The sequence below is a fragment of the Cnephaeus nilssonii genome, assembly GCF_951640355.1.
Source record: "Cnephaeus nilssonii genome assembly, chromosome: 21".
In the NCBI taxonomy this organism is placed as follows: domain Eukaryota; kingdom Metazoa; phylum Chordata; class Mammalia; order Chiroptera; family Vespertilionidae; genus Cnephaeus; species Cnephaeus nilssonii.
The window spans coordinates 11,099,711-11,123,188 of record NC_137092.1 but is presented as its reverse complement, the minus strand read 5'-3'; the positions used below and the strand labels follow the sequence as shown (position 1 = coordinate 11,123,188).

Below are 23,478 nucleotides of genomic sequence, written 5' to 3'. Positions count from 1 at the left end.
CAGTTCACTGCTGGGGGGCAGGTGCCGGGGCAGGTCAGGAGCCAGGAGGCCGGCAGGCTTCTCTCCAGGAAACAGAAGAATCCTTCCCTCCTTTTCTGTTTTGAGTATTTAATTTAATGTTGTTAATCCTCACCCAAGGATAGTTTTCCCATGAATTTTTAGATAGAGAGTGGAAGGGGAGGGAGGAAGGGAGAAGAGAGAGAGAGAGAAACATCAGTGTGAGAGAATCGATTGGTTGCCTCCTGCAGTCACGGGACTGAGCTGGGGATCTAACCTGCAACCCAGGTACGTGGCCTTGACCGGGAGTTGAACCAGTGGCCTTTCAGTGCGCCGGCCTGCGCTCCAATCACTGAGCCAGGGCTTGAGTATTTCTTTTTATTTTCTTGCTTGTGTCTTTTGGGGCCTGGTTGCCTCTCTTGCCCTTAACCTTTATTACGTGATTATATACATTTCAGGTGTACAGCACTGGAATTCGACAACTGTATACACTGAAAAGTCATCACCCCCCGAGTCTAGTTATCCAGCACCACGCCATCGACCCCTCCCTCGCCCCCGTCTCTATCTTTTTAATGGCGCTATATTAGCTGAGCACCAGGTATAAAACTGAGAAATTCACAGAAAACCCGAAGAAAGAATAAAGATATAACAGCACAGGAATGTAATAATAATAAAAACAGAGCTATAACAGACGATAGACAAGTCATCTGGGTCTGGAGACGAGGATCTGCCACGTTGCAGGTCTGGCTAGGCCTCCCTCCATCGCTCTTTCCCACGAAGGGCCCCGGCCCACAGCGCACAGCGCCTGACAGTGAGGCGGCAGGAGAAGGCCCGGGGGGGAGGGGGGGCCCCGAAGGGGGGCTGTCACTCCACAGGGCCAGGGCCGACGGAGACGGCGTGTCCAATCCATTCTAGTTACCAGCTAAGAGCGGGTGGTTGGTGGTTTGTTTTTACATGATTCGTGGGCAAAAGCTGTGCTAGCGTACTTGTCCCAGGGCCCACTCCGTGGAGCTGTGGGATTTAAAGAAGCAAAACAAGGCCATTGAACATCGAGTCTCATCCCGGGCGCCCACCCTCCGTACCTGCTTCTTGCCCGAGGCAGGGCTTTGCACAGGGCCTCTCTCTCCTAACTGCATCCCGAGGCCTGGGGTGCTCCACTGCTCCCCTCCCCAGCTCCAAGCCCTGCTGCCTGCCCCAGGGACCCGTGCCCAATGCCGGGGGCCGAGGCTGGCAGAGCCCCCCGGACACGGTCTGTCTGAGAGGCGAGCAGGCTGGGCAGGTGCAGAGGCCCGAAGAGCTTGCCGAGCACTGCCCTGATGTCAAGTCCTACTTCAGCTCTGATCTCGTTAGCGTGGGTTCATTCCCGGGTGAGAGACGGGCATGAGCAGGTCCAGGGCGCCGGCTTTCTCTCACAGGCACAGGGAGGGGGCTGGACCCTGAAATTCTCCCTTCAAAATCCCAAATGTCATTGTCTCTCCGCCACACACCTTTGAAAAACGCAAATGTCTCTCTTTTTCCCTCCCTCCCGCCCTCCCTTCTTCCCCTGCCTCTCTCTTCCCCCTCCTCATGACTGAACTGGCTTGACATGCTTAACAGCCCCCTCTTTGCCACTGACTTTCCCTTAAGAACCATATGTCAAACAAACAAGCAAACAAACATCCCACCTCCCTGGCAGTGTCAGCCTCTGGTGAACCTGCCCCCGGAGCCTGCCCTCTCACCACAGCCTGCAGCCCCACCCTCCTCGCCTGGCCCCTGACCCCCTGACCCCCCACTGAGCAGCTGGCAGGGCTGGGAGTAAGCTGGGGCACCCCCCAGCCTGCAGTTTTCTGCTTTATCTCACAATCTCCTTTATCCCTGGACTTTTCCCTCCTGTCTCCTATTCCACACCCTGCCCTTGGCTAACCTTTTCCTTCTCCCCCCTTCATCTACCAAAGGAAGGAAACAATACAAAAATAAGAATAAATAAAAAAACCCCAGAAAAATATAGAGGAAGTATTTGGGCGTGGGACCATGTTTATTGAGATGTATGGGCTATAAGAGAAATTGCTTCTCACTCTTCTGCGTATCTTACCAACTTGGAAGGCAGATAAACTGAAGGCAGATATCTGGGTCCATGAACTCTAAGAATCCGAATACTTGATTTTTCTTTAAAAAAGTAGCTTAAAAGCCCTAGCTGGTTTTGCTCAGTGGATAGAGCATCGGCCCTCAGACTGAAGGGTCCCAGGTTCGATTCCAGTCAAGGGCACGTACCTCGGTTGCAAGCTTGATCCCCGGACCTGGTTGGCGTGTGTACGGGAGACAACCAATTGATGTGTCTCTCACATTGATGTTTCTCTCTCTCTCTCTCTCTCTCTCTCTCTCTCTCTCTTTCTCTCTCTCTCTCTCTCTCTCTGTTTCTCCCCCTTCCTTCCACTCTCTCAAAAAATCAATGGGAAAATATCCGTAGGTCAGGATTAACAACAACAAAAAAAGTAGCGTAAAGACTTCTCCCATTTCTCCTCTGGCCCCTGTCCACTTCCATTAAACTCTTCTCTCCTTCAGATCCTGTTCTTTATGAATCTGTCCCTACCACACTGGTGTGTGTCTTTTCTGAAGCATTCATTTTCCTGACTGATCTCGCCCCTTTGTTGTTGCTGTTTTTTTTAAAAATATATTTTTATTGATTTCAGAGAGGAAGGGAGAGGGAGAGAGAGAGATAGAAACATCAATGATGAGAATCATTGATTGGCTGCCTCCTGCATGCCCCCTATTGGAGATCGAGCCTGCAACCTGGGCATGTGCCCTTGACTGGAATTGAACCCAGGACCCCTCAGTCCGCAGGCCGACGCTCTATCCACTGAGCAAAACCATCGAGGGCTGATCTCGCCCCTTTGGAATAATGAATCCCATAGGTTCAAGGTCACAGCCTGCTTCCCTGTAAGGGTGCTAACTTCGTTTTATGAAGCTTCTAGGAAGCTTCCTGGCATACGCAGATCAGATAAGCAAGTTGACTCTCTTTTTTACATTGAGATTTAAGAATTTGCCTGCCCCTCCCCCTCCCCCCCACTCTGGGCTTTCCAGGGCAAAGAGTCCTACGTGTTTTTCTTGGTCTTCATGGTACAAACTCGCCACCTCTGACCATTTTGGGAGCTACAAACCCTCCCGGGCCTAGTTACACCATCAGAACTGCATCTGTTTCCCAGAGGAAACCCTTCCTGCCAACAACCCTGCCGCATTTCACTCACCACCTTCAGACCGGACACCGGGCATACTTTCGGCGATACAGCTCATCCACTCTCTCCAGGTACCAGGTGCCTGGGAAAAGGCTGGTTGTGTCGGCAGGGGGTGAGAAATTCACTGTGGAGTAAGGAGAAGAGGCAAGACTCAAAACGAGCTATATGCGACTGGGGAAGAGGAAATAGTAACAGGGGACGCCTACAGCTTCATGGGACGCTCTCCAGGCTGTGTTCAAGGAGCCGCGAGGTCACCTATATGCCCAATAGAGCACTGGACCAGCAGGAGGACCAGAAGCAGAGATAGTCCAAAGTCTAGTCCACAGGATCTGGTCCGTAAGGCTGGGCTATTAGACATTTTATTACAGGAGTATGACCTCCTCCTTCAGTACACACGGCCTTCCTCCATTGACACAGTCATCATGTGCTTTGTGGGTCACTGGGACTTAGCTTGAGGTGTACCTCAGAGCTTTCCATTTCCTATTAGACACTTCCTTCTGCGCCCTAAGCTCTCTGGCCCGGATTTATGATAGTATTTCAGAGTTTTGTCCAAGAATGTTCATCTCGGAGGTCCCATTTTTATTTTTATTGTTTTGTTTTTTTTCCCCTTTGCTCTATCATGTCCCCTGTTCCAGATAAGACTGACGGCAGTTCCACCTAGGTTTTCTGGAACATTCCAAATCCCATAGGTTCGGTCCCCGTTTCAGACCACGGTACAAACCATGTATCTCAAGATTTGCTTCAGAAAATACAGTGACTGTGGTTTTAACATCACCATCTGGTCTCTGCAGTCATACCTCTAGCTTTAGTTTACTTTTCTTTTGTTGCTTTGTGGGGCCATATTGTGTTTTTAGGTTTGGTAGGGAAAGAGGGCAGTTGGGTGGAGACAGTCAAGTTTGCTCAAAACTTATTTTAATGCACTCATTTAATTTGTTTTGCAATTCTGCAAAATTGGCATGATTTTATTTTATGTTTTTATTGACTTCAGAGAGAGGAAGGGAGAGGGAATGAGAGAAACATCAATGATGAGAGAGAATCATCAATCAGCTTCCTCCTGCATGCCCTTCACTGCGCATCAAGTCCCCAACCTGGGCATGTGCCCTGACCGGGAATCAAACCATGGCCTCCTGGTTCATGGGTTGACTCTCAACCACTGAGCCACACCGGCCGGGCAGAGTTGGCATGATTTTAGAAATGAGACAACTGAGAAAAGTTCGATAATTTCCCCAAAGATAAAGAGCTGGTGAGTGTCACAGGCCAGTTTAATTTGAATATCTAGCTCCAAAGTCTGGGCTCTCTCAATTGTTGCACAGATGGTATTTTCAAAGACCACACATCTGGCTCGCATGGGGCTACACTGCTCCGTACCCCGTTTTGGTGGTTAGCCACATTCTATACTGAGAAGCCACGTGCTGCCTGCTACCTCTTCCCAGCTCTGTCTTTTGCTCCCGCACCCCATTCTTGCCCCTTGGCCCCTAACAGATCTCCTCCCAGTCATATCTCAGAGGCACCTTCCCCTTGGCCCACTGTATGCTAGACTCCTGAGGAATCCCTGGCTCTCAGCCTCCGGCCTGGACTCGGAGAGAAATCGCCTTCTCCTTCTCTCTTCCTGCCCGTTCCTTACCCTTGTGGAAGAATTGTTCTCTTTGGTCCATTATTTTCGTGAACTCCTCGGGAGACATGCGCTTCCGGGAGGCCAGGCGTTTGGGCAGGTCTGACAGACTAGACACCAGCTTTTCCAGCGGGGAGCCTGGGAAGCAAAAGCAAGACTGATAAACCGGCTTCACGGTCATGGCCACTGCTACCAGCCACCAGCCCAGTGGAGAGCAAGGGTCGGTGGGAGCTCCCACCTGGGGGGACAGTGTCCTGCATGTGGCTTGGAGCACTTCTCTTTAACCGGCGGCAACCAAGCCATGGTTCCTCTCACCTGGACTATTTGCTGGACCAGCTTGCCTGGGTTCCCCACAGCTACCTTTGTTCCAGGGCGGAGCTTCCAATACACACATTAGACAAACGTGCTCCACGGCTTGAATCCCCTTAGGGGTTTCCTTTGTTCTCAATCACATTATTTGGGGAGGGTGGGAGCCTCCTTGGCGGTGAGGCAGGACACTGTTTCTTTTACCAGATGACTCTTACCAGAAGCTCCTGGTAGAAAGACGGACTCACCTGGAGAAGCATCCTGGGAGGCGCGAAATGAAAAGAAACTTGCTGCCAAGCCTGAGCCGTAGGAGAAGGCGCCGATCCTGGAGCCGGCCAAGTCTTGGGCAGAGTGACTGCAGGGAAAGAAACCAAAACCCAGAAAACACACCAGCATTGTATTCTGTGCTCCTCATGCACAGCCGCCCTAACAACTCAGTCTAGTTCACCTCTTGCCACTGGGAACGGGTTCCCAGTACGCACACAACGAGCGGCGTTTTGACTCTGGGGATGGGCCCCAGAAGGAGAAAAATATGCCAGGAAGGAAGCAGCTAAAATCCAAGGTGCAGAAGGCACAGGGCGTATAACGGAATTTCGGGGTGTCAAAGGAGCTTCTCCCCACCCCTGAAGACACGGTGAGTTCAGTGAACTCTGAACGCATCTCCGCGTGGAGACCAGACCACTGGACTCACCTGCAGGCTTCCGCATTGACTGGTAATGCTCTCATCCCCTCATTAGCAATAATTTCACCAAGTTTATTTATCTTAAAATATATTTTTGTTGATTTTTAGGGAGAGAGGAAGGGAGAAGGATAGAGAGATAAACATCGATGAGAGAGAAACATCATCGATCAGCTGCTTCCTGCATGCCCCCGACTGGGGATCGAGCCAGCAACCGGGCATGTGCCCTGACTGGGAATCGAACAAGTGATCTCTTGGTTGGTGGGTTGACACTCAACCACTGAGCCACACCAATTTCGCCAAGTTTATATACATGCATCTCCTAGATTATATGCATGTACTATATGTATAGTACATGTATTTCCTTCTAAACCTCACAACATAGAATGTCAACAGAAATAACAATTAACATTTGAGCATCTGCTGAGCATTATTACAGATCTAATTGCTTTCGACATTAAACACTTATCAAAACCCAAGAAGGTATATATTGTTGTTGCACATATTTTATAGATGGGGAAAGGGAGACACACAGAGGTTAAGTCTTTTCCCAAGGTCAAAGTTAATAAGTGGTAAAGAGATTGGAACCTAGGTTGTGGACTCTAAAACCAGACTCTCTTAACCAGGAATCTTTACTAAGTATAGAGATTTTAAGTGGAGGAGATAAAAACATGCATAAAAATTCCTCTATTTTCTTGCTGCATAGAGCAGCTCTTGCACATCCCTGGACATAATACATGAACTTCACTTTGGAGATGACTGTTTAATATTGATAGTAAACCTCCTATACACACCTTTAAAATATTTTTTTTCACCTCCCTCCACCCCTCCCTCACTCCCTCCCTGCCTTCCTCTCTTCCTTCCTTCATAAAAAAAAAATAATAATAATTCTGAGCCACAAGAGGACCCAGGCGTGGTTGACCGCTGAGGCCGTGGGTGGGTGGGGAGGCGGGCCAGACGCAGTACTCACTGGGACAGAAGTGAGGCCAGGCACCCATACAGGGAGGAGGTGTACGTGTTCCCATTGTGCGTGGAGAGGTAAAGAGAGGCCTTGGTCTTCTTGTTGAACGTGTCCAGAGAGGCCTTCAGGAGAGCTTTGTCCAGGTCCTTGTTGGTGTAGGTGTCTTCCAGCTTTAGCCCCCTGTGAGGCAGCCAGAGGAACAGGCCGGGTGAGAGCCCCAGGAGGGGAGGGAGGCAGCTCTGGAGGGGAAGTAACGCTCTGGAGCAGCGGTCTCCAACCTTTCGGACCTCACGGACCACTGGTTGGCGACTGCTGCTCTGGAGGGAAGACTCCGGGGCACATGCATTTTGTTTTGTTTGTTTTTTAAAATAATTCTTTATTGTTGAAAGTATTACATATGTCCCTTTCCCCCCATTGACTCCCTCCAACCCACCTCCTCTTTCCCCCACCCTCCCTCTGAAATTCCGCACTCTGTTCCATGCTTCCATGACTCTGGGTCCATTCTGTTCATCAGTTCATTTTGTTACTTTTCGGGGCACATGTTTTTATTATAGAATATTTAGAAATACAGAAAAGTGCAAAGATGAAAATGTCCCTAATAGTCTACCATTCAGAGAGAGCGCTTAGGTCATATATTTTGTGTGGGATCTATCTCTACTTTTATACAGGTTATTGGAAAATAATATCATTCTTATATTCTGTTTAGCACGCATCCTTAACTGATCCCCCCCCCCCCCCCCACCATGGCAATAGATCACCTTCTACAACACGATTATCAAGGCTGCAAGAATGGGTCATGATAGCATTGGCCCTGCATTGGCCCATCTCCCGTTCCTGTCCTCACTAGTTAAAGCACTACTCAGAAAACCTACATGTTCTTTTAAACACGTGGAATCACTGAGCCAGAAGCTATGCGTATCGTTAAGCCCTATATATACTCCCTGTTTTCCTATTACTCCCTAAAACCTTTGTATCAATATCCACTAATTGCCCATTTTCCCGTAGCCTTGTCAATTCTGGGCATTCACATTTCAAAAAGGCTGCACAAAGAACATGGCAACTGTTCAACTTTATTACCAATGAGCATGCACATTTAAAAATATGATTATGTGCACTTCTTTTTTGAGGAAATTCCTTATCCATATCCTTGGCTCAGTTTTCTACTAAAGTGCTTATCTTATTATTGATGAGATTTCATATATTAAATATATTAGGTTATTGTCTTTGTATGTTTGATTTTTTTTCATGGAGCAGGTCTCGTAAGCGGTGTTTGTGCTCATGTTGGTGTTTTGTTAGTGGCGGGGTAGTAGTCGTTTGCAATAGGGGCAGATATTGCTGGCATATTACAGCACCTGAACAGTGACCGAGAAGAAAGGCAACGTTCTCTTCCTAGTGGGGACCCTCCGTATTGAAGATTCGTTTTGTTCTTAAATATCTTGGAATCATGCATCAATAAATGGCATTCTTCCTGCCTTATGGACCTCTAAGAGGGTGAGCTGGACTATCTCGATTTTGTAGATGGGGAAATTGAGGCAACAAGCAAGACATTGATGGAGTCCACGGTGAGTGAGAATTAGAGTGGACACTGGCTGAGTTGCTGTCCTGTACTGGGATTGTTTCTAGGTGTTTCTGTCCATACAAACTGTGAGAGCCTCTAGGCAGAGAGCATAGAGTCACACTTGCTTCTGTGTCCCTAGAGTTTAGTAAGATGCCTGGCACATAGCTGACGTTCATCGAATGTTTACTGACTGAATGATATAGCCACACCCCCTTTCCCCTTTGTCTTATTCTCTGAAGCTCCTTATAGTCCTACTAGTAGCCCTGCGCATGCATCTGTGCACCAGTAGCTCTCTGTGGGGCCTGGCTGCTCCACGCCCACTGCCCAGAGGCTCTCCACGGCCCAGAGGCCCATTTGCAACCGGGGTGGAATGCTTGCCTCATCGCCACGGCGACGAGCAAGCATTCCACCAGGCCGCTCACACTGCCCGCTCTCAGCAGCTGCCCCCTTGGGACTGGGGGACTTCGGTGGGGCTGAGTGGACTGGGCACCGCCATCTTGTGGCTATGGGCACCACTATATTTGTGACGGAGTGATGGTTAATTTGCATATTACCCTTTTATTAGATAGAATGATCCAAGTTGCTGGCAAACTCCCTGTGCTCCTGAGATAAAGGTGGAGGATCCTATGTGGACAATAACCCATTAACCCATGTAAGACTTAGTGTCATTTCTATTGTTGGAGGAGTGTCCTTTTTCTCCACGGGCGTGGCTGGTGGTCCAGACTCAAGGCTCGAGGAAGCCTCCTCCTTCCTCACCCCTCCTGACCCTCTAGGCTCTCCACAAAGAGACTCACCTGAAGGCCTCCAGCCCCTTGTAGTGGCTGCTCTGAGTGTCACCGCTGGCCGACAGGAAGTCATTGTACATCAGGCGAGCCAGCGATTTCTGGACCAACTTGCAGAAGGGTGAGTGGAAGATCATGAACTGTAAGTCATCCAGAGTGAAGGTTCGGTCGTTGCCAGCTGGGAGAGAAAGTGTGAAAACAAGGAGGTGACACGATAGATAGGTAAGCCACTTAGACCTTTGCCCCAATATCTAACTGTGCCGAGGGACGCCGGGCCCCGCCTCCAGCAAACACTCCTGAGGTTTGCTCCTTCCCCTTGCAAGCACTTAACTAAACACCCTACTTACACAGAAAGAAGGGAAAGAAACAACTAGATTCTTCCTGTCTGCTATTGCCAACCTGTGTGCAAGCGAATTCCTCCCCATCAACCTTGTGTCCTATAATTTTCTCTCTTGTCAGGAGGAGGAAACAGTGCCTACAAAATACTAAGTTAAGTTATGTGGCCAAGGTCACAGCTCGAAAACGGTTGGCTCTGGATTCCTCTTCCGATGTCTCTCACTCTACACTTCAGACAGTTTCTCTCACTTGAAGAGAAGGGCAGTGCACCCTCTGCCCTTAGGGGGAAGTCTACGAATTAGTGCTGACTCCCAGGCAGCGTGTTCAGATCCCACGTGAGACTCTGGAGTAAAATTAGAATGCCATAGAACTGGGAGGAGGCGGAGCAATGAGCGAACAGCGGCGTGCAGTGCATGGGCAGAGGCGGAGGTCCAGGTTGGCTCCTCACCCGTGGGGAGCAGCTGGGCAGCTGGCATTGCACCCACTGCAGGGGGGAGGGGCGAGAAGTGGCTTCTGGTGCCACCCCGACAGCACCCATGCTCTGATGCTTCAGCACTTGCCTCTTCCCTCACTGAAACCTGCCATTTGCAGGTGCCCATCTGGGCATGGCTAAACAGGTAGGAACCCTTTTTAATTTTTTAAAAGTAGGTTTCTCTTGCCCTGGCCGGTGTGGCTCAGTGATAGAGCATTGGTCCTCACAGGGTTGTGGGTTCGATTCCCAGTCAAAGGCATGTACCGGAGTTGTAGGTTTGTTCCAGGGTTGGTCGGAGTGCGTGTGGGAGGCAACCAATCGAGGTGTCTCTCACATCAGTGTTTCTCTCTCTCTCTCTCTCTCTCCCTTCTCTCTTTCATTCCCCCTAAAAAACTCAATGGAAAAAATATCCTCAGGTGAGGGTTAACAAAAAAATAAAAGTAGATTTCTCATTGTTTCTAAAATAAAATTTGTTTCTTTTCTGATTTTGAAAGCAGTACCTATATTTTTTAGAGGACCATCTAGAAACTGAAGGTGAAAATAAAGTCAACTTGTAGCACTACCATCCTGGGGGAAATCCCTGATGACAGTATACTGAAGAGACAGGCAAGATTTTCCAACACCAAGCAGACTTCAAAAGGTGGCAAGCGACCAGCCAAGAGTCCAATCACTCCTGACTTCAGCAGCAACACATGCTGGGCCCAGCAGGATGTGGCTACTCAGACTCATCCCAGTCCCTCCCCAGGTGGCTGACACCTGCTTGTTTCATACTGGTGGCTTTGGCCTAGATCCGTGGTCGGCAAACTGCGGCTCGCGGGCCACATGCGGCTCTTTGGCCACTTGAGTGTGGCTCTTCCACAAAATACCATGGCCTGGGCGAGTCTATTTTGAAGAAGTGGCATTAGAAGAAGTTTAAGTTTAAAAAATTGGGCTCTCAAAAGAAATTTCAATCATTGTACTGTTGATATTTGGCTCTGTTGACTAAAGAGTTTGCCGACCACTGGCCTAGATTGTTTATTTAGCTCAAGTTAGAGGCAATTATCATACTTGAATCTGAATGACTTCCCATTGGACTTGAGCATGGTCCCAGGGAAGGTGTAAGAAGAAGAGGACATGAAACAATTCTCTTTAAAAAAATTTTTTTTTAAATTGATTTCAGAGGGGGAGAGGGAGAGAGAGATAGAAACGTCAATGATGCCCTAACTGGCTTGGCTCAGTGGATAGAGAGTCGGCCTGCAGACTGAAGGGTCCTGGGTTCGATTCCAGTCAAGGGCATGTACCTTGGTTGCGGGCACATCCTCAGTAGAGGGTGTGCAGGAGGCAGCTGATCGATGTTTCTCTCATCGATGTTTCTAACTCTCTATCCCTCTCCCTTCTTCTCTGTAAAAAAAATCAATAAAGTATATTAAAAAAAAAGAAAAGAAAGAAACGTCAATGATGAGAGAGAATCACTAATTGGCTGCCTCCTACAGGCCCGCTCTGGGGATCAAGCGAGAAACCCGGGCATGTGCCCTGACCGGGAATCCAACTGTGACCACAGCCAGGCGAGCAAATCCTCTTGAGGTCATTTTCCGAGGAGAGACGAGGCCTTGTCCGAAGCGTTTAGGACAAACTTCTGGCCCCGTGTGCAGGGCGCCCCCCTTTCTGCCCTTGGAGCCCCATACCTTGTTTCCACTGGTTCTGGATTTTCTGGCGGTAGACTGTGTAGCACCGGTCCAAGGCCCGAATGTAGCACTGGATGGAGAGCTTCCCGTCCACCAGTGGGTATTCCGAAGCCCCATCTGGTTTATAGAAATCGTACACGTTCTCCATGTGGGTTCCCCGAAGCCCTGGCAAGACACACACTGGGATTCAGTGACTGCACAGAGCAGCCCGCGTGGAGCAGGGAGGGTGGGAGAACTCTTCCAGCCTCCTGGTCTCCATGTGTCTCAGGCCCACGCTCAGGCCCACTCAACGTCCCTCACATGTTCAAAGCAGTAGAATATTTTGTTGCTCTTACGTAAGTGAGATTCACGCTTCCCTTTCCACGCCTGTATGGGCTTAACAAACCCCGGAGGAGATGCCAAACGTCTCAAAGGAAATTCTTCCTTTCCACCCAATAGTCATCTCTCATCTTCAATGGCCAGCGTACGTCCTTGTTAACAGCATCACCAGCATTTATTCCACGCATCCCTCTCCCAACGTGTGATGGTGCAAAAGCTGAAACCCCCCAGTCCCTCTCATCCCTTTCTCCCTGCCCTCTGCTCCCCAAACCCCAGTTAGACGGCAAGTGGCATCCTCAAATCCACCCGTCAGCCCTGCACAGTAGGTACGCCAGGCCCATCTGGGGTCAGGAGCTATGCCTTCGGCCGTGCCGTGCACAGTGTTCGGGTACCACGCATCTGCAGGTTACTACAAACCTCTCTCAAGCACCAGCGGGGCCTCGGGCCCGATCAGCATTGCCACGGCTCCGGCCCCCCCTGTGGGGCGGGCGTTGCCGCTGGGATACACTGCGATGTCTCCACAGACCACCATGGCATAGCGACCTGTAGTGAGAGACCAGAAGTAAGTATCATCACCATCAAGTCTCAGTAGACGGAGCGCCTCCCGTGTGCCAGGCACGATTTTCGGTGTTGGAGATAGACTGGCAGACAAAACCAGAAATCCCCGCCCCGGGAGCTTGGGTTCTATGAAACCCATTGTGACACATTTGAAATGCAAAGTCAAAACTCAGTGTCCAGGTCAGGCATCCTCAAACTGCGGCCCGCGGGCCACATGCGGGTGTTTTCGCCGTTTTGTTTTTTTACTTCAAAATAAGATATGTGCAGTGTGCATAGGAATTTGTTCATAGTTTTTTTTTAAAACTATAGTCCGGCCCTCCAACGGTCTGAGGGACAGTGAACTGGCCCCCTGTTTAAAAAGTTTGAGGACCCCATGGTCCAGGTGCTCTAGCTGTAAAACGCTCAGTTTTTCAGAATTCTGTTCCTGAATTCAATGAGCAATTTATTAATTGGCACTTTTGGAGTTCATTGAGCTTGGTACCCGTCCCCTTCAGCACTCTGTGGCTGAAATTCCTTCCCGTCAAGAGCCAAGGGGTAGGGAGGGAAACTAACATTGGAAAGACTAGCTAGACATCAGTTATCCTCAAAGAATCCTGACAGCCATCCAATGAGGCAGAGAACATCTACACGCACAGAGGAAGACACTGCCTTCCAGAGAGACCAAGTAACCTGCTAAGGTCTCACCCCTAGTGAATACGGCATTGGATATTCCAGCCCGGTTCTGTCTGGATCCTAAGCCATGTGCTCTGACAACTTGATAGTATTTTTATTTGGGAAAGGGATTTATGTTGAGGAACCACATGTAATGTAGATGATCATAGTGACTACCTCTATGATAGTGAGACTATTACTCAGTGAATAATTGTTGTCTTGACTATTATTTGTTCCATTTTCATCTGATAGTACTGCCCCCCTTTCCCCACCCCAAAAAGCACACCAAACTTGAGCTTCAGGGGACACGTGGCAGTAAATTTAGCATTCTATCTGCTCCGTAAGGAAGCCCCTAGGATTTATTCCAGGGCTGGATATTTGGGGCCTGAAGCACTTAAGTCACTGTCCAGAGCCACACAGCTAATAATGGCACAATAAGGATTCAGTCAGGATTCAAGCCAAATTCACTGAAACCCGAGGGCCTTCTCTTAAGAACTATAACAACGCCAACTCTGATCCCTACAAAAAATTATTTCCCCCAAATATCTATATGTCTATGTCTATATCGTTGTCTCTATCTCTATCTCTATCTATCATCTATCTATCTATCTATCTATCTATCTATCTATCTATCTATCTATCACCTATCTATTATCTATCTATCTATCTATCTATCTATCTATCTATCTATCTATAATCTATCTGTATTTAGAAGCCATTAAGGAAAAAAAAATCAGTAAATCTCACCATGTAAAAATTAAAATCTTCAATCAGAAACAAACTGGGGAAGTATTTACAATACTTATAACCAACAAAAGGCTATTTTTCTTCTTTTATAAAAAGTCTCGTAAAAAAGACAAAGAAGCCGAAACCGGTTTGGCTCAGTGGATAGAGCATTGGCCTTCGGACTCAAGGGTCCCAGGTTTCGATTCCGGTCAAGGGCATGTACCTTGGTTGCGGGCACATCCCCAGTAGGGAGTGTGCAAGAGGCAGCTGGTCGATGTTTCTCTCTCATCAATGTTTCTAACTCTCTATCCCTCTCTCTTCCTCTCTGTAAAAAATCAATAAAATATATTTTTTTAAAAAAGACAAAGAATATAATAGGGAAATGGCCAATAAATATCAAAAAATATTGAAGTTCTCATAATGAAAAAAAGGCAAATCAATGACACTATTATTTTACTTATAATATTGACAAAGATTAGAAAGTTCGATAATATGTATCGTAGAAATGTACTTTAGTACATTTTGAAGAGCAATTGGGCACATTCTATTAATCTCTTAAACCAACACAACACAGCATATCCTGCAATTCCATGTCTAGAAATCTGGTCTTACCACACATTATCACAAGCATGCAAAACTTGTACAACACTCAAGAAAACAGGATCGATAATTGCACAAAACTTGCAACAATCTAAATATCTGTCAACATGGGCTAATTCAGTAAAGTTCGGCACATTGACGAATAGCATATTATGTAGCTTTTAAAAGAGCAGAGCAGACCTTATGTATATTGATATAGAATGACCCCGAGGACATCATAGAGATATTATACATGACATATGTATAATGTTAAAAACAAAAACTGAATAGATAAGTTGTACTTGCAGGGACATAGGAAAAACCTGGAAGAATTCACAGAAACAGTTAAATTCTAAAAAGTGGTAATAAGGCGTCCAAAGGGAACTTTTCTTTTTATCACTTTACACACTTTTGTGTATGTGTAATGTTTTTTAAGTACAATTTTCAATTACTTTCATAAAAAAAAAGATAAGAAGCCCGGCTGGCATGGCTCAGTGGTTGAGCGTCAACCTATGAACCAGAAGATCATGGCTTGATTCTGAGTCTGGGCACATGCCCAGGTTGCGGGCTCGATCCCGTGTGGAACATGCAGGAGGCAGGCGATCAATGATTCTCTCTCATCACGATTGTTTCTATCTCTCCCTCTCCCTTCCTCTCTGAAATCAATACAAATATATTTTCAACAAACAAAACAAACAAAAAACCGCTGAGTGTTCAGCCTCCAACCCCAGCCCCTCTCTTACATAAGACCTCCGGCAGCACGTACCATCCCAGGAGCTGGACTCCATCCAGTTGGCCGCGTTGAAGAGGGAGGCGGTGCCCCCGTAGCAGGCGTTGGTGGTGTCGATGCCCTCGATGTCCGTGTTGCCCGAGTCCTGGAAGAGCTCCATGAGCACTGTTTTGACAGCCTTGGACTTGTCGATGATGGTCTCCGTGCCCACTTCCAGCCGGCCCACCGAGTCCCAGGGGAGCTTCGTGCGCTCCATCAGCTGCTGCACCACCGTCAGGCACAGGGAGTTGATGTCCTCCTTGACGGAGCAGAAGCCCATGTGGGTCTGGCCCAAGCCCACCGTGTACCTCCCTGCTTCCACGTTGTTATACTTCTCCAGGTCGGTTTGGTCCACGTATTGGGCTGGGAAATACACCTCCAGGGCCAGGATGCCCACATCCTTTGGCCACGTATTCGTTTTGGCCAAGGGGACAGCAGGGAATGTAGAAAACCTGCAGGGGAAATAACAATCAAAATCCCACTGATGGTCTCTAGCCAGTTTCCTCAAAAAAACAATACAGTCCTGGCTGGTGTGGCTCAGTTGGTTGGGCGTCGTCCTGTGCACCAGGAGGTTGCAAGTTCGATTCCCGGTCAAGGGCAGAGGCCACGGGGGCGGGGGGTGGGGTGATTGAACAGGGAAGGGTACTTGGAGTGGAGAGTGAAGGGCGGAGGGAGACGACACCTGAGAAAAAGCAGGCGGGGACCACGAGGTGGCAGGCACACGTCTTCCTTGGTGTTAAAGGCAGCGAAGCGCATCTGAGATGGGAGGAGCTCTTAGGCTGCCTCTAGAGCCGTGCGGGTTGGATTAGGGCGGATAGACAACTAGGAAAAAGAACCCCATAGAGAAGATTCGTAATGCTGCTCAGGCCCCGGAGAGTGGGGATTCGCTGTGAATATACCGACAAGGCCAATGTGGCCGAGGATGCCAAGATCTTGGCCCAAGAACGTCAGCAGGAGGGGCAGGTTGGTGAGGACTGAGGCTGGTTTCTTGGTGGGCGGCCAAATGCTGCTTATTGAAACAAGCCGGCCCACGTCAGTCCCTCACTCGCAAACACCAAAACAGGCGACATTCTGAGCATTCGGAGCTGGGACATTGGACCTGTACACGGGGGAGGAGAGGGGAGGAGAAGGGGGATGGGGAAGCGTGTGGACGATGGTGGAGAGTCCAAAAGAAAATAAGAAGGCTAGAGCGTGTCACCTGCCCCACACACCCATCCTCCCAGACTCCCCGGTGCCAGGCAAGGGGAGGCACCAGACCAAAGTCGTTTCCTGGAGCACCCAGAGAATGCAGTGTGCAAGTGGCAGGAAAGAAAGGGCTACTTCCAGGGTGCAGGGTGGCTTCGGGGTCCTGGGGGACTGGCTGTAGCTGTGTCACCATCCATGCTGGGAGACTTGGGCCAGACTGAGCGAGTTCACAAAGAAAAGGAGAGAAGCATAGGTGCTTCTGCGCACAAGCAGATTGCACGCACGTGCACACACATGCACGCACACGCACACGCACGCGCACACACATCTTTACATCCCCTCTTGCCCTTTCATGCAATCAGAGGGCAGAGAAAAGCACCTGCTACCCTCGGTCCTTTTGAATCTTGCTGCAGTGACTTGGAGCAGCTGGGTTTGCTAACACGGCCGTTGGCACAGAATCCTGAAGGTCTTGGCAGGGGCTGTGGGCAAAGGTGGGGACGGTGGCCCTTGCTGGTTTGGCTCAGGGGACAGAGCGTCGACCTGCAGACCGAAGGGTCCAGGTTTGATTCCGGTCAAGGGCATGCCCCTTGGTTGCAGGCTCAATCCCTGGCCCCGGTTGGGGCGTGTGCGGGAAGCAACCAATCAATGTGTCTCTGTCACATCGATGTTCCTCTCTCTCTCGCTCTCCTTTCTACTCTCTCTAAAAATCAATTGGAAAAATATTCTTGGGTGAGGATTAACAACAACAACAACAACAACAAAAAGGTGGGTACGGTGGAGGAGAGAATGCTGTGGGCCCCGGTGCTGAGGGTGTGACAGACGCCCTCATTCACAAACAGCAGGTGTCAGAGTTTGAGACGCTGGGACTCCAGCTGGGAGGGGCTGTCCCTTTAGAGATGAGGAACCTCAGACCCCAGAGGTTAACTTGCGTAGCTAAGACTGTGCACAAGCCTTGCCAACCTCTGACCTGGGTTCTGTGAGCTTTTCCTTGAGGCGGGCCCTCTGCCTACCTTCTGCTGGCTCCGGGACACGACCCTGAGAGTGAGCTGGACAGTCCCTGGGAGCCGCGGACTCACCTGTGATGCGCGGCGGCGGCGGGGAGAAGGCGGGCAAGCATGGCAGGTGCTCCCTGGAGCACCCTCGTCAGTTGCAAGACCCGCTTGGCGGGAGTCAGCAGCCGCTGCATTTTCAGAGGAGCGAGCAGAGAGCCAGCAGTTCACAGCCAGTCCTGGGGAGAGGTGCCCCATCCGGCTTTATAGAGCCCCAGACTGCTGCCCCCGGAGGTCACGCCCCTGCGTATCAGGGCTCAGCTGGCTGCCTAAACTGGGCCAAAGGTCTCAGCGCAGCAGCGAGTCAGAGGAAAACACCCTCCCACATGCAGGGAGTCGTCCTGCTGCCGGGCATGTGCAGGAGAGGGTAGGTAGCTCCGATCCCTCCTTTCTCGGGCTCTGGGGCAGCCTGATGGGTGCCCAGCCGCCTCGCAGGGTCTGATGCTCCTGGTACCGCGTCCTAAGGTAACCACCTGGCCTGTCTCGGACCCTGGCTCCTCACCTGAGTCCCTCTCACTTGGTGGCCCAGAATGCTCTCTGTGGAGCGAGCTGTTATTATTTTAATGGATAATGTGCATAATAAGAAAAATATTTCAAAACCCAAAGGAATGAATCTTTAAATAGTAGCCCTTTGTGTAGTTGCCAGTGGGTATTGGCACATAGGCAAAGGGCTAGCATCGGCAAGGGTGTGGAGCCCGCTCAACTTTTCCTATCTTTTTTTTTTTAATCCTCACCTGAGGATATGTTTTTATTGACTTTAGAGAAAGAGGAATGGAGAGGAAGAGAGAGAGAAACATCAGTGTGAGAGAGAAACACCCATCGCCCCAGCTGGGGATCAAATCTGTGAGCCAGGTGTGTGTGCCTGTATCTGAGCCGCTAAACGTGGCTGAAGAAAAACACCACAATGTACTGACTGATTCGCTCTGCATTTGCCGCCACACATCTGGGGCCCCACCGCAGGCCTGGCTCTCAACGCTGCACCCCCACCCCCACCCCCACCCCCACCCCCGATCTGGCTCTTTCCTGCACTCACTTGCAGATTCTGCTGTGGGAGGGAAGCACTGACGGTGCCGGGGTTTGGTTAGTGGTTAACCAATCTCTTACTTGGCAGGACTTGCCTTTTGTGATTGCCTGGGGCGACAGTTCAGACCCACAGTTTAGTGAGGGAGGAGTCTGAGGCTTGTAGGTAATCTGATTAGATGGTTATCTAATTAAGTGAAAGGTCCTGAGAAAAGTAGGGGAAAGGGTGTGGAGTCTGATTGAATTTCTCAGAAGAACACCACGGGGCAGTGGGTGTTTTGCTGCCTCTCCGTTTTCACCAGCCCAGGTGTGGCCTGGTGCTTATGATACCATGCAGGGAACAAAGCTTAGCGAGACGAGGTGCAGACCCACGGAGGGAGGGTGCCATGTTTGCCCAGGGAAGACACAGTGATTCTCAAGGAAGCAGCCTGGCATCACCTGTCACCCCTTCCCTGGCCTTTATTGTCAGCTTTCACCTTCCCACACATTCAAACAGTTGGAAACACAGTATGTGCTCACAGTCATCGTCTGTCAATAACAAAGAATAAGCCACAAAGTAAACAATTTACATGAGCAACCGCCTTTGCTTTTTTTTTGAGGGCTCAGAATTTTCTTGATAGATAATTGGCATCCTTATAATTTGCATAGTATTTTTATCACGTCAAACCTTTTTTTTTTTTTTTTTACTTGGCACTAGGGCTGTTGGAATGCTTCTTCCCAAATCAACCCAGAAAGCACTAGAAAAATAAGTAAAGCATGAATGGGAAGCCTTTTTGTTTGAAAAGCTGTGAGAAGTCCCTGAGGAGTCTGAAGGATGCCCTAGATGGGGATGGGACGGAGGCAGGGATGAGGCTGGAAGGGGGGTGGAGCCTGGGGTGGAGGATGGCTGGAGGGGGCAGTGGGAGGAGGGACATTGTAAAAGCCCTTCCCTGGTGCCCAGTGCAGGCACAGACTTGCAGATTGACCAATCACACTCTGCCGATCCCTGTAACAAACCTCCATTCTCAATCCCCCCCCGCCCCCCCCGCCCCCAATGGATGGCCCGGCAATATTCTCCTGGGGCCATGGTTTCTGTGAAGCCTTGGTCAGGGGTGTCTCCTGGTGACGTGGCAGCAAACAGGGATGGTCCACAGGGCTTAGGCAATGTCTGGGGCTCTCCCTGAGGACCCCCCCGCCCCGAAATACACACCTACCAGGGCCAGGCCTTCAGCGCTTACCCAACACACAGCACCAGAGAGTGGCCAATTGCCCCCCGCCCCAGAACAAGACGGCAGGCGCCAACATAGCAACACTCTGAAGACTGCAAAAGGAAGACAGCACACGGAAGGACACATACCATAGGAAACAGAATTTCTGGAAACCGACACACCAAGAGTTTAAAATAACCATTCTGTGTGTCTAAGGAAGGAAAGGAAGATTTCATACTGGAAGGCACTACTAAGAAACTAGGAGGGGGGAAATGATTTTCCATTTCCCTTCTAGGTCCTTGGCTGAGACCTCCTTATAATGAAAGACAGATAAACAAGAGAAAAGCAAACACGTTTAATAACATGCATACCTCCTGTATCTTACAGAAAACAGCTGCAACCAGGAATGGTTGTCAAGCTGGGGTGAGGGAGGGAGCTGGAGTGGAAGAATATAGAATGAGAGAAACATAAATTTTATATCCATAGCTACATAACTTGTAGGACAGTGGCATTCACATAGACTTTGGAGTCCGCCATATCCTACCTGGATGCACTGAACTAATGGTTTAGAATTTCTTAGAATCCATTTCTTCACTTAAGAGTATCATTGGATTATGGTGGTGTTGAAGTGGGATGAGGCATGTCAGGCACTGAACACAGCGCCTTGAACATGGTAAGTGATCAATAAATGAACGCTGTGCACCGGGGAGGGCGTGAGGGGATGAACCAGCATCTACAGGCTGAAGAGGACCTGACTTCCTCACGCTTCCTCCCACTGCCCACAAGCCATTTCCTCTACACGGGACCCCGGCCTCTCATCTGAGGCGCACTAGCTGGACCTGGGAAATCAAGGGAGGGTCTGCTGTGTGAACGCTGTCAGCCTTTCATGAGATAAGAAAAATAATCAGCCGTGACCAGTTTGGCTCAGTGGATAGAGCGTTGGCCTGCAGACTGAAAGGTCCCAGGTTCGATTCCGGTCAAGGGCATGTGCCTTGGTTGCGGGCACATCCCCAGTGGGAGGTGTGCAGGAGGCAGCTGATTGGTGTTTCTCTCTCATCGATGTTTCTAACTCTCTATCCCTCTCCCTTCCTCTCTGTAAAAAAAAAATCAATAAAATATATTTTTTTAAAAAAGAAGAGAAAAATAATCATTGGGCTGTTAAGGAAGGAATTTGTGCCCAGCTGGCGTGGCTCAGTGGTTGAGCGTTGATCTATGAACCAGGAGGTCATGGTTTGATTCCCGGTCAAGGCATATGCCTGATTGTGGGCTCAATCCCCAGTGTGGGGTGTACAGGAGGCAGTCGATTAATGATTCTCTCTCATCATTGATGTTTCTCTCTCTTTCCCTCTCTCTCTTCCTCTCTGAAATATATACATACATTTTTTTAAAGGAAGAAACTTGGCAGCCTGAAACTTTGCTAGCTTCAAGATTTAGGTCATCACACCACCATCATCCTGCCTGCAGGTGAATTGCAATAGTCTGGCTTTTGGCTCAGATCAGAGGCAGACTAAATTTCCTCTTGTACCCACTGGGAAACTCTTTTTTGTCTGTGTTTGGTTACGGGGAGGAGGATCTAGAGGAAAAGTCGGGTAATAATCCTACAGAGTAAACAGGATCAGAAAAATGAACCGGAGATCTTCCAGTGCACGGGATGGCGCTCAACCAACTGAGCCACGCCAGCCAGAGCTCTGAGATTGTTTTTAATTATAAAAGGAAGGTAGACTTTGCCGAATGCTTAAAAAAAAAAAAAAGCCAACTGAGATAACCATGTGAGGATTTTCCTTCATTCTATTAATATGACATAGTACACTGATTGATTGATTTTCTTGTGTTGAATCCTGCATTCCTGGGACAACCACCTTTGGTTTTAATTAGCAGTGCTCTCGTGTCTAGTGAGGTTGAATATCTACTCATGTGCTCATTGGCTCTTCGTGTATGTTTTTTGGTTAAGTGTCTGTTCACTTCCTTTGCCCATTTAAAAAATAATCAAGTTGACTTCTTATTGAATTGCAAGTCCTTTCTCAGATCTATGTTGTACAGATATTTTCTCCCATTTCATGACACGTCTTTTAGCTTTCCAGCAGTGTATTTTAAGAGCAAACGCTTTTAATGTGGACGGTAATTTATGATTTTTATTTTTCTTCTGTGGTTTTTGCTTTTTGTGTCCTAAGACATCTAACCCAAGATCACCAAGATTTCCATCTGTATGATTTCTGGCTTAATCTTTATGCCCTCAGCTTCCTCTCCTTTGCCTTCATCCACGCAGTGACTAGGACGACTTCACACGGAGTGAGTCTGATGGAAACGTGTGCTCGATTTTTGAATTAGAGCTTGGAAGGCACCTCCCTCACCATCCTGTCTGTATCGCCTCCTGTGGGCTCACGCACGGGCTGGCAGACACACGCACAGTTTCCTGGGGCCCAAGTTTTTCCTGTGCTGCTGTCCTCCGACCCCCAGTGGAGGGTGTCAGCTTGTGTCACGGTCGCAAGCAGCTATTAGGACAGCTTGTGTGACTCTCAGAGAGGACAGCTGCATTCGTGTCAGGCCCCATTCCAAACTCTACCTGTTTCCACCCATTTAACCCTGAGATTCCCAAGCAAGAAGACAGAGGCTCAGAGGCGTCAGGCTCCATCTCCGACAGCCAGTTGGAGGCAGTCGCTCAGACCCCGAGAGGCCTAATTCCAAGCCTTTTGCTCTTCCCGGTATAACATACTGCCTTAGGCGGTGCCTGGAGCTTCATGCGCATGAGCACACCTGGGGGAACAACGTCTACCTGGTTGCTTTCTTTTTTGGCATCAGGTGCCTCTCCAGTCTCGGTTCAGACACCTGAGTCTAAAGTCCCGCTGTGGGGCCTCCGGAGAGAGCTCCCCAAAGGATGGCCCCTGGCCCCCAGGCGGAGAACCACCTCACCCGCTCTCAGCCAGCCGGGCCACAGGGGGGCCGTGAGCAGGTGCACTGCCCCAAGTACACAGCGAAGGGGGCGGCCTGCTCTGGTCCTGCGGTCCCTGGCTGTGCCTTCCCAGAGGGGCATCCCTCCTTCACAGGCACCATAGATATGGTGAAATATGGTAAATTTACCAGCAGAGGCCTTTGTGGGAAGCGGACTACACCCCGGGGCTCCAGGGGGCTACCTGCGATACCCCTGAGCGAAGTTAACCATCCCATTCCGTCCTCCGGGCCATAGTGACCGGTTAAGAGGGAGCATGTGACTCGAGATTCTTGGCCAAGGAGGCTGTAATTTGTAAGATTTTGTTGGAGGGCTGTGGCTCTCTTTCCTGACAAGGTGAGGATCGGAGCTGCTGTAGCCAACCGTGCAGCTAGATGGGGTGGGATAATAAAAGCTTATTCCCAGCAGAACAAGGTGGAGGGATACGGAGAGAAAGCCCCGTCCTGGGGGCTTTGGGGAGCCCCTGGTCAAGCTATGCCTGAAGCCCAGATCTGCCTGTGGGCTGTGGAGTAACACAACCAATGCGTTTTCCTTGTTGCTTGAGACCAAAAGCTCACCAGCGACTCCTCCCGTCTTCAGACCTGTGTCCCTGATGGCCTGACACCCAGCTCTTGCGCCAGGAGGGAGGGGCACCCCTAGTCTGCGCGAGACGCGTGGAGGCGGGAGGGGGGAAGAGGAGGGTAATGGACAGCGATTGTGGGGTGAGCATGGAGAGCCGGAAGCCGTCGCTGTGTCGATGTCGAGGTCTCTGCCTCTAACCCGGTAAAAGCAGTGCAATGAGAACCTCACCAGTCTTGGTTTCCACGTTTACTTCCCGAGGCAACGATGGGCGGTAGCCAGCGTGGAGGGGCAAGAAGCGGGGAAGGAGGGGGAGGGTTTGGGCCGGGGCTGCGGGACCCCGATTCCTGCT

At 49.7% G+C, this 23,478-nt stretch overlaps 1 protein-coding gene across 1 annotated transcript; it reads right to left on the bottom strand.

Moving 5' to 3' along the window:
• Positions 1–433: 433 nt before the first annotated feature.
• On the bottom strand, positions 434–17,574 carry HMGCS2 (3-hydroxy-3-methylglutaryl-CoA synthase 2). Its single transcript, XM_079760444.1, has 10 exons — positions 17,442–17,574; positions 15,178–15,632; positions 12,315–12,440; positions 11,580–11,744; positions 9,120–9,285; positions 6,777–6,947; positions 5,376–5,482; positions 4,834–4,959; positions 3,222–3,333; positions 434–1,008 (listed from the first exon to the last, which is right to left on the bottom strand). The coding sequence occupies exons 1-9, from the start codon at positions 17,549–17,551 to the stop codon at positions 3,227–3,229; spliced, it is 1,533 nt and encodes a 510-aa protein (XP_079616570.1). The 5' UTR covers positions 17,552–17,574; the 3' UTR covers positions 434–1,008; positions 3,222–3,226.
• Positions 17,575–23,478: the final 5,904 nt, after the last annotated feature.